This window comes from Corythoichthys intestinalis, chromosome 1 (genome assembly GCF_030265065.1).
Source record: "Corythoichthys intestinalis isolate RoL2023-P3 chromosome 1, ASM3026506v1, whole genome shotgun sequence".
Classification (NCBI taxonomy): domain Eukaryota; kingdom Metazoa; phylum Chordata; class Actinopteri; order Syngnathiformes; family Syngnathidae; genus Corythoichthys; species Corythoichthys intestinalis.
The window spans coordinates 76,446,246-76,464,641 of record NC_080395.1 but is presented as its reverse complement, the minus strand read 5'-3'; the positions used below and the strand labels follow the sequence as shown (position 1 = coordinate 76,464,641).

At 41.8% G+C, this 18,396-nt stretch overlaps 1 protein-coding gene across 2 annotated transcripts in view; it reads left to right on the top strand.

Annotated features, from left to right (window-relative positions):
• LOC130922639 (docking protein 4-like) overlaps window positions 1–18,396 on the top strand; it is an 83,619-nt gene that overhangs the window by 11,114 nt on the left and 54,109 nt on the right. For both annotated transcript variants that reach the window (XM_057847542.1, XM_057847550.1), the window contains 2 exons: window positions 3,491–3,598; window positions 13,698–13,812. In XM_057847542.1, coding sequence (XP_057703525.1) covers window positions 3,491–3,598; window positions 13,698–13,812 — 223 coding nt within the window. The remainder of the gene's footprint in view (window positions 1–3,490; window positions 3,599–13,697; window positions 13,813–18,396) is intronic.

Here is an 18,396-nt window from a genome sequence, read left to right as displayed (position 1 = left end):
TAATATTGCACGCCCCACTTTTCAGTTTTTTATTTGTTAAAAAAGTTTAAATTATCCAATAAATGTTGTTCCACTTCACGATTGTGTCCCACTTGTTGTTGATTCTTGACAAAAAATTAAAATTTTATGTCTTTATGTTTGAAGCCTGAAATGTGGCGAAAGGTTACAAGGTTCAAGGGGGCCGAATACTTTTGCAAGGCACTGTAAATACAGGGGTGCACATAATTTTTTTGCCCAGGTTCTCAGAGGAGGACCTGGAGATGTGACTTGGTCCTCATTGAGCTTGAGAGCCGACCCGCCTGATGCGATAAATTTATGACAAGCTTTACTTAGAGCCAATTAACTTTAATCAATTATATTAACAATTAATGCTTGATTAACATCAACTGGCACAACAAAATTGCCATTACTTTGAAGTGAAATGTAAAGAAATAAAAAGCACCAATTCAAAATAAAGGGCATTATGCGGCTCCCACATTAACTCCAACCCTTTTTAAAAGTGGGATGTCCTCCTCATAAGACCTTATTGAACGTGCATGTTTAGCTTTGTAAAATGCAAGCAAAAACATGTTTGTCAGTGCATGTCGCTGTTCATTACCTTTATTTCGCCACTTGTCCATAGGGTGAGCGGGGTCCTGTTTGACATCGATAGTTTGCTTAATTGCCACATACTCTCTGTTTTTTTCGTGCTTTTCAAAGTTTGGATGGCTGAAATTCTTTGACCCTACATAAAATGCGCTGCTCTTATCGGCGACATTGGGATTCTCACAGCACATTTTGTACCGCATTTCCGTGCGAGCATCATTTGCTTCTAGCCATGGTACCTCCTACTTTTCAGCAAAAGTCCTTTTTTTCGGTAGCTCCGGTGACGTCTCTGTCGTCTGTCTGTCTTTTGACGGGGGTGGGGGAACACGGAAGTAATTACTCAGTGTGGCCTGCCTCTTTGACATTTTGAGAAGTTATTTTCTCGTGTCCGCCGCAAATACGGTGGTCAGCCATCGGTACGCAAAAGCGTATGGAAGTCGTTGAGGGCCAGCGCGTTTTTCTACGTCCGGTACGCATGCGCGCATGCGGACCACTTATGTGCACCCCTGTATATATATATATATATATTTTTTTTTTTAAGAAAGTTTTACTAGATGACTTGAATAGGTGTTTGGAAAGACTTTGGATGATTCACCGTGACCACAGTGTACAGTGATCCCTTGTTTTTCGCAGTTAGTGGGGACCAGAACCCGCCGCCATAAATGAAAAAAAGCAAAGTAGCGCCCCCCAAAGAAAAGAAAAAAAAATTTTTTTTTTTTAGTGTGTGTTCATGTATTATTTAGATTTAGCATCCGAAAGAGATACATATAAGACATGTTTTTTCACTTTTTTTCCCCAAAGTATGATTTTAAAAAATGTATATATGCTGTCAAACGATTAAAATTTTTAATCGAATTAATTACAGCTTAAAAATTAATTAATCGCAATTAATCGCAATTCAAACCATCTATAAAATATGCCATATTTTTCTGTAAATTATATACATATTCTGTAAAATAAATTGTTGGAATGGAAAGATAAGACACAAGATGGAAATATACATTCAACATACGGTACATAAGGACTGTAGTGGGCATTTCACTCTACTGTCATTTAAATCTGTCTGTGCTGTCCTCACTCCGAAGCGTCTACTTTTTCCAAAGCTAGACAGCTAGTGAACGAGGCCTTAATAATCAGACTTCTCCTTTTTCATCTGATTTATTAATAAAATGGCCTCAAACCATTGTCTTCTTTAGACTGTCGTAAAACTACAAAAAAAAAGTACACAAGCATTGCATTAGCAACAACGTTAGCTTAGCACGCTATACAGGTTCACTAAACATAAACAAAAAGCGTCTCATACAAAAAATATAACATTTCGCTTACTAACATAATATGTACATTCTTTACAACAACCATACTTACGGACAAATGTTGTCCAAGGATCATATAAGCACAACATTACAACGTAGGCGTCAGCCCGAGACGTCGTGCAGCCATATTGAACTAGCAAGAAAACAATAAACCATGTCGTAAAGCGACCACAAGAGTTTGCTGTTAGACTGCACAAAAAGCCTTGCTGTAAAACTTACCAAAAGGCAGAATACTGTCTGAGCGGGACATGTGCGTTAATTGCGTCAAATATTTTAACGTGATTAATTTAAAAAATTACCGCCCGTTAACGCGATAATTTTGACAGCCCTAGTATATATATTATATTATCATTATATTATATTTATATATTTTTATATTATATATTTTAATAAATTGTTTTTAAGAACTTCAAATGTAATAATTATGATCAGTTTTAAACATTACTGTCCCATCGAATCATTTTTAAACAAGATGGTGTTAAATGGTGTTATACTTATATAGCGCTTTTCCACCTTTCAAGGCGCTCAAAGCGCTTTACACTATCTCGCCATCCACCTACTGGTGACGCAGCACCAGGAGCAACGTGGGGTTCAGTGTCTTGCTCAAGGACACTTAGACGAGTTCATCAGGGCGGAGAATTAAAACCCACACCCTCAGGGTTGGGGGACAACTACTCTACCACTGAGCCATGCCGCCCCATAAAGTACTGTCGTAGAAAAATGCTTGACTTCATTAAATGCTTTCTGATTCCTGGAGTGACCTGCAGAAATTACAAACTCCTCAAGATCACTTCTAGCGTTTATTGCCCGACATAACATGTCCGGCTGCCTCAAACGTCTCAATACACACACATTCATTCCAGCGCGCGCTTCCTTGCGCAGCAACTGTTTTCCAAGTTAAATGATGATTGACTTATGAGCCGCATGTGAAGTCGGCTTCTCTGGCAAGATCAAAGACAACCATCTGTCAACATTGTTAACTTTAATAAGCGAGTACCACAGTGACTAAGGAGCAAAGAGCTGGGAGAGGGAGGGAGAGAGGCTGTGCGAGCGCATGAAGTTTGTGGGATAAAAAAAAAAAAACTATCGCACGTCCTTGCGATGGGACTATTGCGCATGCGCACATCGCGATAGGGATGTTTAAACGATATATCGTTCAGGCTTAGTAGATCGTGTCACAGTTTTCTTGTTGTTGTTGCTTGACTGCTGTTTTCCTTGCTTTAACAATAACCAACACGGCAGGACAGTATCAACTCTGTCTTTTATTTTCTGTGCGGTGTGCACCAGTACTACCCGTGTTCAATGTAAAACCGTCCTACCACAGCAAAACAAGTACGAACTAATATTCACAGAGGAACTAAAATTATTTAAGAAAAATATAGATGATATCACATTTGAAAAAAAAAATACAAAATAAAATAAATAGCCCATATAAATAAATACATTGAAATGAGATAAAACACATGTAATTAAACAATAAGAATAATACACAAATCCTGCTTACACTTTTGTCCAATTAAACAATTTATTCATTTTTACTTAGACTGGACAGTCACTTTAAATATATGTAAGTGTTGTTTTTAATATTACAGATATATCGACGTTGCTGGTTAGTTTTCAAGAAGTCATCCAGTAAAGGACCTCGTCGACTGGAAAAATATCCCGATGAGAAGTCTGCCCACATTATAGCCTCTCCTAAGGTGAGTGTGTGGGTGAGTGATGTAGGAGTGATGAGCTTTCACACAAACATACTGTTTCCATTCCCTCACTCCTTAGCCGTTAAAGTATGTAACATACTCAGCCAATGTACTTCCCTCTGGATACGAGTAAATGAAATGCCCTTCTGCTCCACAACCAACTTATTATTTCATGTTCTCTGATGAGGAAAACTAAATTGCTAATAAATCCTACTTTTGTATGCTAAAAGAGCTGTAATATCAGTTTTTCCCATCACAAACGTCACTCTCAAGTCCTGTCTATATGTATTGGACTTTGAATATTATTAAAAAAAATTTTTTTTAAATTTCCTTGTTTTTATCTCTCTTCTGTTGAAGACACGACCGTGTAGATAGGCGAAGAAACAGGCTTGAGGAGAAAAACATTAAATGTGGAATAGAGTTTCATGAAAGGCTGTAAGTCAAGTTGGACAGGCAACGTGTTTTTTATGTATTAAACCCGGGTTTATACATATACTGTATATATGTGTGTGTGTGTGTGTGTGTGTGTGTGTGTGTATATATATATATATATATATATATATATATATATATATATATATACAGTGGGGAGAACAAGTATTTGATACACTGCCAATGGGTTTTCCCATTGACTGTGTATCAAATACTAATCAGATACCCTGCTGGCATCGTATCCTGGCCACTGGAAGAGATGCAGGCTACCGACATCAAGACAAGGAAGCTCCTTACAATGCACGGAGGGTTTCACCCTAAGTCCAGCATCCTGAGGCTCTACACAAAGCGGAAAGAGGAAGGCCGAGGACTAGTGAGCATGAGCATCAGAGCCATGATCCAGGAGGAAACTACATCCCTCCAAGAGTACATCATGAAAATGCCCCCCAGTGATGACCTGCTCGGTGAATGCCTCAGGCAACAGAAACCCAATAAGGAGGAGGACCCTGAGGAGCTATCATGGATGGACAAGCCCCTGCATGGTGTCTACCACCGACAAATCGAGGAGGTAGCTGACATGGGAAAAACATACCAGTGGCTGGAAAAGGCCAGACTGAAAGACAACACAGAGGCACTGATCATGGCAGCACAAGAACAGGTCCTTAACACAAGAGCAATAGAGGCTGGGGTCTATCACACCAGACAGGACCCCAGGTGCAGGCTGTGCAAAGAGGCCCCTGAGACAGTCCAGCACATCACAGCAGGGTGTAAGATGCTAGCAGGCAAGGCATACATGGAACGACATAACCAGGTAGCAGGTATAGTGTACAGGAACATCTGTGCCGAGTACGGACTGGAGACCCCAGAGTCAAGGTGGGCGACACCTCCGAAGGTGGTCGAGAACAACCGAGCCAAGATCCTGTGGGACTTCCAGATCCAGACAGACAAACTGGTGATGGCCAACCAGCCTGACATAGTGGTGGTGGATAAACATCAGAAGACAGCAGTAGTGATAGATGTAGCAATCCCGAGGAATAGCAACATCAGGAAAAAAGAACATGAAAAGCTGGAGAAATATCAAGGGTTGAAGGAAGAGTTGGAGAAAATGTGGGGAGTGAAGGCAAGAGTGGTGCCAATAGTGATCGGGACACTAGGGGCAGTAACCCCCAAGCTGGGTGCATGGCTCCAACAGATACCAGGAACAACGTCCGACGTCTCCATTCAGAAGAGCGCAATCGTAGGGACAGCTAATATCCTGCGCAGGACCCTCAAGCTCCCAGGCCTCTGGTAGAGGACCCGAGCTTGAAAGGAGAGACCATGACACTCGGGTGGGTGAGACGACAATTTTATATATATATATATATATATATATATATATATATATATATATATATATATATATATATATATATATATATATACACATATATGTACATACATATATATATGTGTTAATAACGGTGTGAAAGCAAACCCCCTTTGACGCCGTCAATTTTGTTAATGCGCAAATAATTATGGCCCTGCCCACCCCCCGTAGTATGGACTTCAAGATAATGTATGCGTTCCCGTGGTTGCCAGAGTTGAACCAGAGAGCCATTTTTGAAATACTGGCTATCAGACAAAACTTAATTTTGGACTTTAATGGACAAAACCGGGCATGTTGTGGTGATGCAACAAGTGTGAACTTGACTTGCAACTTGGCACAATCCATTATGGTCGTTTCAAGCATGCTTGGATCAAAAAAATACAGCAACTGGCACAGTGGGCCGCCCAAGACTCACTATATGTGTTCTAAAGCACACAGAGGTTTGGGGTGAAATCCCTGTGTCTTTTTAGCCCAAAATGTGGCACTCTGAGGTGGATTGTGGCATCTGTTGGCTGTTGGGGGTGGCGTGACTCAGCGGTAGAGTAGTTGTCCCCCAACCCAGAGGTTGTGGGTTCAATTCTCTGCCCTGATGAACTCACCTAAGTGTCCTTGAGCAAGATGAGCGCCTTGAAAGGTGGAAAAGCGCTATATAAGTATAACACCATTTACCATCTGTTGTCATTCGTTGAGCTGCAATGCGCTGATAAACTGTGAATGAATGTGTGGAATGAAAAAATTCGACCACCAAGAGAACCTCCAGCGTGGAGGCTCAAGGCGGTTCGCGCTCCTGTTGCACCTGCTCGAAGCACACCATTTTCGGGGCACAAGGACACAGAAGATTAGAGTGAAATCTATGTTCTCAGGCATAACGTAACTTTGGCGTTTTAGCCAAAAACGTGGCGTTTTGGTGAGTTCATCATTTTATCTCATTTCATTTTTTTCTAATTTTTATCATTAATAATATTGAATCACTGTTAAAAAATGATATATTTCATTAACGTATACATGTATATAAAATAAAGATATGTAAAATATAACAAAAGTGTTTTAATCGCTGGACGGTGCTGTTATAAAAATTTAACAAAATAGTCGGCCGGAAAAAAATCAAGCATTTTTTTTCCCACAGAACTGCGAGTTAACCCCTACAAGTCTGGGCCTATTTTGTCCGATTTTGCATGCCTTTGATGTTGCCTTTATATATCAAAGACAGAATGGTTCACAATGTCCTCGGTTTGGTCCCCTTTTTCCAGGACACCTTGAACTTCATGTCCAAACGGTTGTTTACGTCACTGATGTTATGTGACCCAAAAGCACAGCAATGAGAAGTCGGAAATCAGTGGCCTATACTACGAAGCCGGTTTTCTGGCTTAGCAGGGTAACTTCGAGAGTAACTTTATCACGTGCGACGTAAGTTCGCGCCTATGCGAGACTACGAAAGGTGGATATGTTGGAATATGTTGCCACACGCCAAACCTGGTCGTGTCAGAGTTAGATCTTGCTTAACATCAGGATTCCAATTAACCACGCTCTATTTAAACAGCACTCCTCCGCGGACGTGTCCCCCTGACAATGACAGCGTACTTGGACGACCCATACGACATTGGCGCGCGGATTGTGAGGGGCTCTCTCCGGAGGGCACGGGTATTTCGGGACCGCCAGAATCCGCTGGCGTACTCGGAAGATGTTCTCCATGAAAGATATAGATTTTCAGCTGAGGGAATTCTTTACCTGTGCCAATTGATCTAGGCAGACGTCACTAATGTAACCCGCCGAGTCAGGCCCTCACAACCGCGCAGATTGTGTGTGCCTGTCCGTGCGCTCTTTCGCCAGGAACAATATATGTATTCCATCGGTGATGCTGAATATCTGCGTAAGAACACTGTATGCCGTGCGATTCGGAGTGGGGTATGGAAACGCTTCAAATTGATGCATTTATAATAATCATAGAAATATGTAGACTATTTCAACATTGAGAAAACTTGAGTTTTTTTCTGCCAACTCGAGGAGATTAAATTAAATGTCAAATCCACTGATAGGACAGACGCACACATATAAAAGATATAAATGTTTATTGAATATGCATCTTACAGTCTTGTTTAACTGTGAAAAATCGTTACAAAAGACGGGCTTTTATTTACGCAACAACGCATGGCATCCCCGCATTTCCTTCTTCTCCTGAGTCCTCACAAATATAACATAATTTTTTTTTTTTGGGGGGGGGGGGGGGTAGCTCGCTGTCAACAGACCCGTTGCGCTCTACTCGCCGAAGCGGTGTTGGATTTCGCGGTGAGGGTGGATTTTAATTCCTCATAATTCCGCATGATCATCGCGCATTCCTCCTCCATGAAGTAAGGTGCCCGTGCCATCGTCACAAGTAGTGTTTGACTGTGGTCACCGCCCCCTTTTATGTGAACGCGCAGTAACTCTGACTGGGTTGACACAGGTTCGACTAATCAACCTCATAATCAGCGTCGTAGCACCGATTGACCACAAACTAGACAACCAGGTTTTGTCAACTCCGGTTACCCGATGGTAAACTGGATTACTTCTGGGGAGGTTGAACTCGGTTCGTAGTATAGGCCACAGATGTCCAAGGGCGTGTTTTGTAAACAAAGACAAAAATGGAGAATAGGTAAAAAGTGGTGGCTCTGCAGATTTCTTGATTGTGCTGGAAGGCTTAGTTGGCTTAGTATTGCTGTAATGAAAGTAATTACAAATGAGGCTCAAATTTAGTGAATATAGTGGCCTGAACTTTTACTATACGAAGTGAGGTGAAGCTCTGGCGTAGAATTATGTGTAGACCAGTCTCTCATAGTGGCAGGCAGTTGATTGTGGAGTGGAGGCAGGTGTGGACATTGGTGATAGGTGTGCACAGCAGTCAGTGAGGAGAATGTGAAGCTGAAGATGAGTGAGCCGTAACAACTGACCAATTATAAATTAACATTTTGGGCCCAAAAAGATAAAAAAATCAGAATCTTATGAGTCAAAATTTGTAATTGTCCTATTGACAACCAAACATGCTTAACGAGCCATTTTGAACCTATATTCAACATGTTAGGATGAACATTCAAACCCCAAAAAATACAATAGTTTTACATTTGATAATTCAACGTAAACAGCAGGTATAGTCATAAGTGTTATTGGCCTTTATACGTATCGTTTTGTGGTCAAAACTACTTGAATACCCGGGGGCCTCAATTAGCGGACCGCGGTCCACGACCGGACCATGTCACACCTCTCTGCGGACTAACGGACGAAAAAAAAACATTCCAACATATATCATTCGTTTGAATCGCCGATCTATCACTATGCACTATTCTATCGCTAAATTCTGTTTGATTTTTACTTAAATATCTATCATGTTCCCACTTCTGTTGTCCTCTCTAACAACGATGCGCTGATTGGCTGAGAGAGCCTGCATGGATGCGCTAATTGGCTGAGAGAGCCTACATGCAGCTAGCTAGCGTGGACGAGCCGCAGCAGTGTGAAACACGAGTCGCACCCGGCACTTTGCAATCTCTTTGTTAACATGCCACCAGTAGAAGATCGAATCTAGCAAAATGGCATGACCAAGAGAAGAAAAGTGGACAACGAAAAATGCCGTTTCAATGAGGAATGGAATGACAAATATGAGTCCATTTTACCAACTGCAAGTACCAAACCTATGTGCTTAATATGCTTAAAGACAGTTGCTCTGATGAAAATGCGAAATGCCATTATGTTAAAGAGCCCAGCTCTTTTGAAGATTGTTTTATCCTAAATCAGAATTGAGAAGGCAAGAAATTAACAGGCTAGTTTAGATGTTCAATGTATTTCTAGTTGTTGTTTGTGTATGTGTTTCTTTTCCTTCTTCTCTTGTATTTCTTTTCTTCTGTCCCCCCATAATCCCTTCCTGTTCGCTGCTTTGTCATAATAAAAAGGTATTTTGAATGATCACAATGGGAGTATGTCAGACTCTCAATGTGAAACATTAAAACTGTTCAGAATCTGGGCACTTAGACTTCCATTCTCTGTGTCAAACAGCTGAACAGGACAGGTTTAAAAAAAAAAAGAAAAAAAAAAGAAATTAACAGGCTGAAGCAGTCATATCAAGAGTCAAGAAAGGTTATTGTAAAATCTATGACATAACAACAAATTTCAACAGAGTGCACACTCAGAGTGTCGTGGGTGTTTGCCAAATATAAGAACCTGTTTTCTAATGGAGGAATAATAAAAGTGTATGACTGAAGTGATGACAGCAATGTTCAAAGGGAAAGAAAAGGAGGAAATGACAACAAATCTCACTCTCAGATTTATCAACCACAAGATGCATTGAAGTACTGGCTGATGATGTCAGTAAACAGCTTTGTAACCCCCAAATGCCATTTTTCTCATTGAGCAGTGTTTTACAGTTAAAGTTACTGTCAATAATTGTTATGTTTTCACCTTAATGACGGAGCTTGTCATTTATGTTAACATGTACTGTAGACGCTGAACTGATCTGCCTGTCCATCTTCCGCTCCCTCCTACCCTCACTCGTGAACAAGACCCCAAGATCCTTGAACTCGGGGCAGGAGCTCATCCCCGACCCGGAGAGGGCACGTCACCCTTTTCCAAAATGAAAATTCTCCTGCCCTGGGCCTTGTGGTCTTGCTGCGGTTCAGGCCAGGTGGGGAGTTGCGGCAATGGTGGGGGATGCAGTGGGTGGGTGGTGGTGGTTAGGGTGGTCGCGCCTCTCTTCCTGCTCTTACCGAAGGCCGGTTGGCGGCAAATTGGATGGACTGGGAGACCGCTCTGGGTTCTGGGGCACTGAGGGTGTCCCATCTGCCAGAACTGCTGGTGGAGAGGCACGCTGTGCCCACACCCCTTTTAGCTGTGCCTAACCGGGGGGGCCCTGCACAGCAGTTATATTTTCTGCATAACTAACACACACCAGAGTGGATACATATAATACTGATTCAGATAAATAAAATGTTGACAGCATAATCAGATCAGATAGTTAAAGTAGGATGTCGTTTCATTAAAACTCACATGTTTTGTCGTCAAGAGTTGACAAGGCAGGACTCTAATGCAGTTTACTTGATTAACAAAAACATTTAATTCAAAATTTTTCACTTAAGGTAAAAACAAACTTGGCAAGTTCTTAAAAAAAGGTTCACTTCATCAAGGAAGGCAAAAACATTATCCAAAACACAAAGTAGCAAACAAACACAAAAAGGCTTACGTATGATTCAGATTCAAAAAAACAAAACAAAGGGGAGACTGACACAGCACACAGAGGGTAATGGGGAACATGTGGAACCAACTGGTGATTAGGGTGGACATGAGGAAGGGCAAGTGCTCTGAAACAAGGAGGGAAAGACCAACAAAATTAAGCAGGAAATACCCATGACACGACAAACCTCACCACGGTGTGACACCCTCTTCTTATCCTTCAGTTACTCGTCATTGTGAATGCATTTTTGTTGATTTGCTTCCATCAGAATTACTCAGGGATGCTGGAAATCAGTCACAGCAGGGGATGCTGAGGATTTTCTTTTTTTTTTAGTTTTCCCATCCAAACACAACCGTTTCGGTCCAAATTTGTCCTGCGCACGCGTTTTCTCCATACAAGGCATCCGTAATGGCAGTACACGCGCAAGCTGTATCATTTATGTACAGTGGTACCTCTACATACAAAGTATATCGTTCCACAGCCTTGCTTGTAAGTCGAACTGATCGTATGTCCAGCTGGATTTTCCTGTAAGAATACATTATAATTCCATTAATTCGTTCCACAGCCCGAAAACCTGCATAAAATGCTTATTGTTAAATCTAAATCTAAATTGTTAAATCTATGACATAACAACAAATTTCAACAGAGTGCACACTCAGAGTGTCGTGGGTGTTTGCCAAATATAAGAACCTGTTTTCTAATGGAGAAATAATAAAAGTGTATGACTGAAGTGATGACAGCAATGTTCAAAGGGAAAGAAAAGGAGGAAATGACAACAAATCTCACTCTCAGATTCATCAACCACAAGATCAACCACCAGTACTGCTGGTACTATTGAAAATAGCAATTACACAGGGCAAAACAAATAAATTATGAATAAAAATATAATAATAGTAATAATACCCGCAATAATGTAATGAATCGGGTTCTAATGTGGCGAATGTGTTTTGCATGGTGTACCTGAATGCACCGCGTGGCTGACGTGACAGAGAGAGAGAGGACTTTTTACTTTCACTTTTCATGTTCAGCTGCAGCGGAGAGTAGGCATGTTGTGTTGCACAAGTTCTGAAATAAATGCTTAAAAACCTGACGAAGCTGGCGATTTCTTTTGCGATGTTACCACAATAATAATTGTCACCATAACCTACAAAGACTGGCGAACGGAGGTCAGAGGAGGACCGTGGAGATCGTCGACCTTCAGCGGCCGAAAAAGTAGTGGAGTAAAAAGTATAGATACCTGCTGTAAAATGTAGTGAAGTAAAAGTAAAAAGTACAAATCAAAAACTTTGTGAAAAATGCTTTTTATGTTGTAAAATCATGTGCTGAAAAATGACATTATGAAATAAAAATTGTGGAAAAAGGGATTATGAAATAAAAAAAATAAAAAATACTTTGTGAAAATAACTTGTAAAATCGTTTCAAAATTACCTTATTTTACAATTTAAGGGCCGTAATACATAATTTGTCTGTGATTTATCAAAGGGTAATTATTTCAAAATGTTTTTATTTATTTATTTTTTACCCTTTTGGGGTTCCATAGAGAATCTCTCACTCAAGAGCTACGTCTATGATTATTATTATTATTATTATTATTATTATTATTATTATTATTATGATTGATATGTGGTATTTAAACTGTATCAATACTAATATTATTTTTTATATGACCAAATGAATAGAATCAATCTGAGTGAATTAATTGCCTATCATTGGGATATATCCTCTCACAAGTTTATTTATGTGCTAGAAATAATTTCCTGATGTTTCACCAGCATTTTATTTATTGCTGCAGTCCCTGTAATCTGTAACATGATGTGTTTTTTTTATATTATTTCTATGTGACTCAAACAGCATTACTCCTGCAAATTGATATTAGAGAGTTATTTGCTTGCAGCAAGGATAAATCAGCAAGTATGGGAAGAGGTAAGCTAGCTAACCCACCTAGGGAACATAAACCACTATTAGGTCACAACCTATCAGTTGAGAAACACTGATTAATTGCATAACAGTTCCAGTGATACAACCCCATTTCTGTCCAGACAAAGTAGATCAGCAGAGTGTAGGAAGAGGTGAAGGGGGGATGGAAGTTGATGAGCATGAGCAAGAGTGAATGGACTAACATTAATACACTCATGTAAAGCTGTCGGAACACGAAGAGGATGCTGGGACACACACATACACATACAGCAAAAATCCATCTTAGCCAGTTGCATGCCAGAAATGCTAGGCAATAGCCACTGGCAGAACAGCAATAAGTATGTTACGTTCACTAAACTTTTGGAGCTGCGAGTAAAAGCCATACTGTACTTTTGCCTTTCATATCCTGAAATTTCTTTCGTAACGAGAGGCAAAAGTTTCTTAACCTGAAAGTTCTGTATGTACAGTGTATCACAAAAATGAGTACACCTCTCGCATTTCTGCAGATATTTATCTTTTCATGGGACAACACTGACAAAATGACACTTTAATACAATGAAAAGTAGTCTGTGTGCAGCTTAGCCTGTATATTGGAGTCAATTTATTTTCCCCTCAAAATAACTCAAAATATAGCCATTAATATCTAAACCCCAGGCAAAAAAGTGAGTACACCCCTTAGAAACTACGTACATCCCTAAATGTCCAAATTGAGTACTGCTTGTCATTTTCCCTCCAAAATGTCATGTGACTCGTTACAGGAGTGCTGTCAGCATTGCACTGAGATTGAAGAGGTGGGGAGTCAGCCACGACAAGATATACTTAAATATCTGCAGAAATGCGAGGGGTGTACTCACTTTTATGATACACTGTAGAGACGTCCGTAAGTAGACAGTACCACTGTATTACATAACTTGGACATGCCAATGTGGCCAGTGCTGCTCAAGTTCAATCAGGTTTGTGTATCACTATTTCCTCTGTGTCCGTTGTTACTTCTGAATTTTCTGAATAAACAAAAGATTGGAAACAACTGCAAAGCTAGTAAACCAAACTCCCGTTCTGCATGTCAAAGCAGCGGAACAGGACAAAAAAAAAGGAAAAGTGAGTAAAACAAAAAAAGATCAATACAAAGTACAATTGCAATCAATTTTTTACCCACTCCCAACCCCTTGTATTACCTTTATTTTGTTGCCTAGGTGACAGAAATCAGCAACGTTAAGACTGTGACACGTCTGCCTCGTGATACCAAGCGACAAGCATTGGCCATTGTATTTAATGATGACACCTCACGGACTTTCACTTGTGAATCAGGTAAAAAAAAAAAAAAAAAACTTTGATTTTTCTAAACCATTTATTTGATGGATTGTGTGGTGCTCCAAAAAACTTAAGGGGAACATCTTTCTCATGTTTGACAAAATTGACTCATACTCCAACGCTGCTTTGTGTGCAACAAACAGCATCATCGGCTCTTGGGAGCCATCGGGACAGTGTGTGGATGGTGCAAACCCAATTGTGCCTCGTGTGCAACGTGCATTAAGGTAGTACGCATCCAGCAGGACGGAAACCTATTCATTGTGAATGTCGGTCCTTTGTTGAAGTTTTCCAAGCGTTGGGACGCTTGAATTGTGGCTCAACCACGTTCTCGCCGAAACCTGTAGATCTCACCCTCCTCTATGAAATAATAAAACTCATTGCTTTGTGCCTGCATTTCGTTTAGCATCTTTCTCATGCAACAATGAAAAATAAGGTCTGTCTTTGGCCATTTTGCACCCCCTCACCCATTTTTTCCCCCGTTGTATGTCCTATCTTTACCTTCAGGTCCACGAGAAATATGAAATAGCTTTATAGTGTTACAGTCCGCGAATGCGGAAAACAAGGCTGGACCCCGAAACAGAAAACATGAGAGGCATTCGATTATAGTTTATAGCAGGGGTCAGCAACCCTGGTCCTCGAGTGCCACTATACAGCTTGTTTTCCATCTCTCCCTCCTTTGACACACCTGAATCAAATGATCAGCTCATCAGCAAGCTCAGCAGGAGCCTGATAATGATCATGATTATTTGATCCAGGTGTGTTAAAGGAGGGAGGCATGGAAAACAAGCTGGATAGTGGCACTTGAATACCAGGGTTGCTGACCCCTGGTTTATAGTATACGAAACACGCGATCACGAAAAAGATAACAAAAAGGGGCCGTTATAACTGGTCCACAGAGATAACTAGAATTAACCCGAGGGTAAACCAAGGTGACAAAAGTAACAGAAATACACTCAAATACCAGCACAAGGTAGAGGATTCAAAACAAGGTTGGCAGAAAAACTAACCAAGGCAGGGGCGGAGCTAGCCAAATGTGAATACCGAGCTCAAGAATACAAAGCGTCCGTTGGCGCCCAGCAAGGCAATATCTCGACAACCGTTGCTTGGTTTGCCTGCGTTTAAATATGCCGCTGATGAGAATTGGTTGCACCTGCTTCCAAGAAACATCTCTGAAACAAGAACAAATGACCAGCAGCCAAGTCTGTAATGGGTAACACTGTCGTAGAGAGTAGTCATCCGTTAGTAGAACCACGACATGACTTCAGAGTCTTGATACCGAGCGCTATCGGTAGTGCTTATGTACCGTAACCTCAGTGCATTTACCTTATTGTCTGAACTTCTTCTTTAATGGATAAAGGACATTGCACCTTTCTTTTGTTTTTCGACAGCTTCAAGCAAAGTCGTTGTAGTCTCAGTTGTTGCTTTGAGCGTGGCTTTTTCCGTCTTTAGCTCGTGAACTTGCTGTGTCAAAACAAGGCTTTTTTTAAGCACTTTAATCTTTGCTTGCAGATTTTCTAAAGCAAGCGACATTTTTCTATCGGAAAAATGCTTTGAAACTTGGGAAAGCCGGTCAAAAGTCATCAGTTAATGTTGCTGAGTCTTCTAAGCCTACTTTTTCCTACTTTGTTGGGGGGTCGCTCCGATAGTGGGATACGTGCATGGTGTTTATTCGTTGGGCGTAGGAGCATAAAAATGTAAGAAAAATACATAGAAAGAAAGTGAAAATTAATCTCTTCATGGCAGAATTGTTTGTTTCGCCCCGTCGCTGATTTATTACATCACGCAAATCTGCGGTGTCGCAGCATGTTCAGTTGTCAATGGAGTGTATTGAGCAGCACCTTGTATTTGTAAACCATCTGTTCAGCACCATCCCTCTGCTGAATGTCTCATCTCCAAGCCTAAATCCGGGCATGGGTCCACTGAAAAACACCTCAACATTTAAACATCCCCCCTCTTACGGGTCTGGCCTTGATGCGGCAAGGGGGCTTGTGTGTTCCAATGACCCTGGAGAGCGATACCGTTGGGAGCTTGCTCGCGACCGCGAGCAAGGTCTCCAGGGTAGGTTCCAGACAGACAAAGACCCCAGCGCGTTGGTGCGCTGTGAGGTTGCAGCCCCACCAACCAACTAACCTGCGGAGGGCTAACAACCCAGCCAGGAGAAACACTTTTTTACAAAACTGACCAAGCCGGACTGACCAACACGGTAACAGAACCCAACCTGCCCTCGACCAACGAGTACAGATTGACCTTCGTCTTAGGACCCGTGTTGCCACATGGAATGTCCAGACACTCCTTCACCCTGGAGCTTCCACACTGCTGTCCCGAGAGCTCTGGCAAATAAAACGCGAGCTATAACATAAACAACTGAGGTAAAATTCAACTACGGGTCATCAACATATGAAACAGTGAGATTTCAATAGTGGCGCAGTGGCAATAAAGACAATTGGGTGCTATTTTCAAAAAAAATTCATCAAGAAGGGAGAGGAAATTGGCGAGAGAAATGTGGCAGGAGATGCTTTCTGGGTCTGGCAGCTCGATTATGAGTGAAGGCCCGCACCCGATTTTCATCCCATTCACAGTAAAGTCCCCCACCATCACAGTGTGGGTCGCTCTCTCTGTAGCCTGTCAGCAATTGAATTAGCTTCATATCTTTCTCTGGAGCTGTATAAGCCAGTTTGAGTGGGAATTCTCAGAGTGACGCAAATCTGTTCTCCAGTAGAATCCCAACATCTTGAGGCACTTTGCTGTTGGCTTTTGCAGTATCCTTGAGCTTTGGTCACTTTCTCATGAGTGCTGGAGTAGATGTGGCATTCCTCTGTGAAGGCAATAGAGGCCTTTCATTTTCAACATTTATCTGCCAGTGCCGAGTTGTAGTGCTTTAGCTTTGCCTCAAGAGTATTCCAGGGAGGATTGGTCAGTTTTTTGCCATTTACACCTTGCTCCATTGTGATGGTGTAGTTGGCATTCTGTAAGCCTGTTCCCTCTCAGGATTACCAAACTGTCCATTCACTTCAAGATGGTGAATTTTGGTTTCCAGTACTGCTATCTTCTGGAGCAAAAAAAATAGCTCCGTTAGCCATGTTCTTCAGTTCCAGTCATGAAAGGGCCGACTTGTGTTCCATTAAAAAAAAAAGAAAAGGCGCTGTAAAATGCTCTAAAAATCTTTGTTTTAATAATAAAAATATTTTATTTTGCGTATTTGTGTTAAATTATCATAAATTATCAGAGGGGTTTGTTCAGTAAAATGTAGTTTGAGAAAAATATTTTTCACATTTTAAAAAATTGTTTTGCGTAGCGAATCAAACCTTGCCCTTCCCCTAAATGGCACCAGTGTTTTGAAGACAATCACACATTATATGTATGTATATATATATATATGTGTGTGTGTGTATAATATCAGATATTTATGGGTTCAGTATCTGCTGTTTATGCCCATGGATATCAGATATATAGAAAACATGACAGATGTAAAACGTCAGAGTCGGCATCATTGATAACGAAGGTTATGTAGGTAACTACGGTTCTATGAATCCCGAATGACCTCCAGAGGCGGTGCTGTAAGCACTGAATGATCTCTTCACGCATGCGCAGTGCGAGTACAACTACCAACGAAGTCACCTGTCCTGACCCCCTGCAAAGGTATAACTTCCGGAGCCAACCGAGATGCAGTCCCTACAGCAGGGGTTTTCAACCCAGTCCTCAAGGCACACTGTGGGTCCTGGTTTTTGTTCCAGCCGATCCAGCAGAGACAGTTGAACCAATGAGGCTTCTGCTAAAACAAGCCACACCTGACTGCAATCAACTGATTGCACTTGTAAAACACCAGATTGGGGAAAAAGTGTTGTCATCTTGTTTGGTAAGAATGAAATCCTGCACCCACAGTGTGCCTTAGTGGAATAGGTTGGGAACCCCTGCCCTACAGAACCTTCTCGCGTGGTCACAAGGATTCTGAGCGACGGAATGCTGTGGCAGTCAGCCTACTGACTGGTAGCTTTCGTTCTATTTCATCCCTGCTGGCCACCAGAGGTGGTGCCGTAAGCACTGAATGACCAATATCAGCGGGGTAACGAAGAATCACCCACCCAAACTTCACAGGGACCCGATGACCACGCCCAGTGGGTGGGAGGAGGTGACATCAAAAACAGTAAAACCCGAAGAAGGAGCCAGGCCCCGACCATGAGGCAGCAGCACAGACGACCTCCAGGGCCACTCCCTCGAGGCAGCCCAGGAAGCAACAATGTCCCAGGCAGAGCGACAGCACACCCCAGATGGCAGGGGGCGTCTGATAAAAGCAACAATTGGATCCATGATCCAACGAGGGAGGCGCTGCCTGGAGAGGGCAGATCCCCTGCCACGAACCCCATAGCAGACAATAAGGCGTGAAGACCTACGAAAACCTGTCGTAGAGTCCCCACCAATCCCCAGGGCCCTGGCCAGGCACAACAGCCCCCTGCGGTCATCACCGCCTCCCGCAGTCGGGGGCAAAAATAAGCAAGGCGTAAAGGCCAATCACAGTATGAGCCAGTCAACACTTACTGTAGGGCACAAAGGTAATGTTAGGCCACAGCGTGACACCCGAGC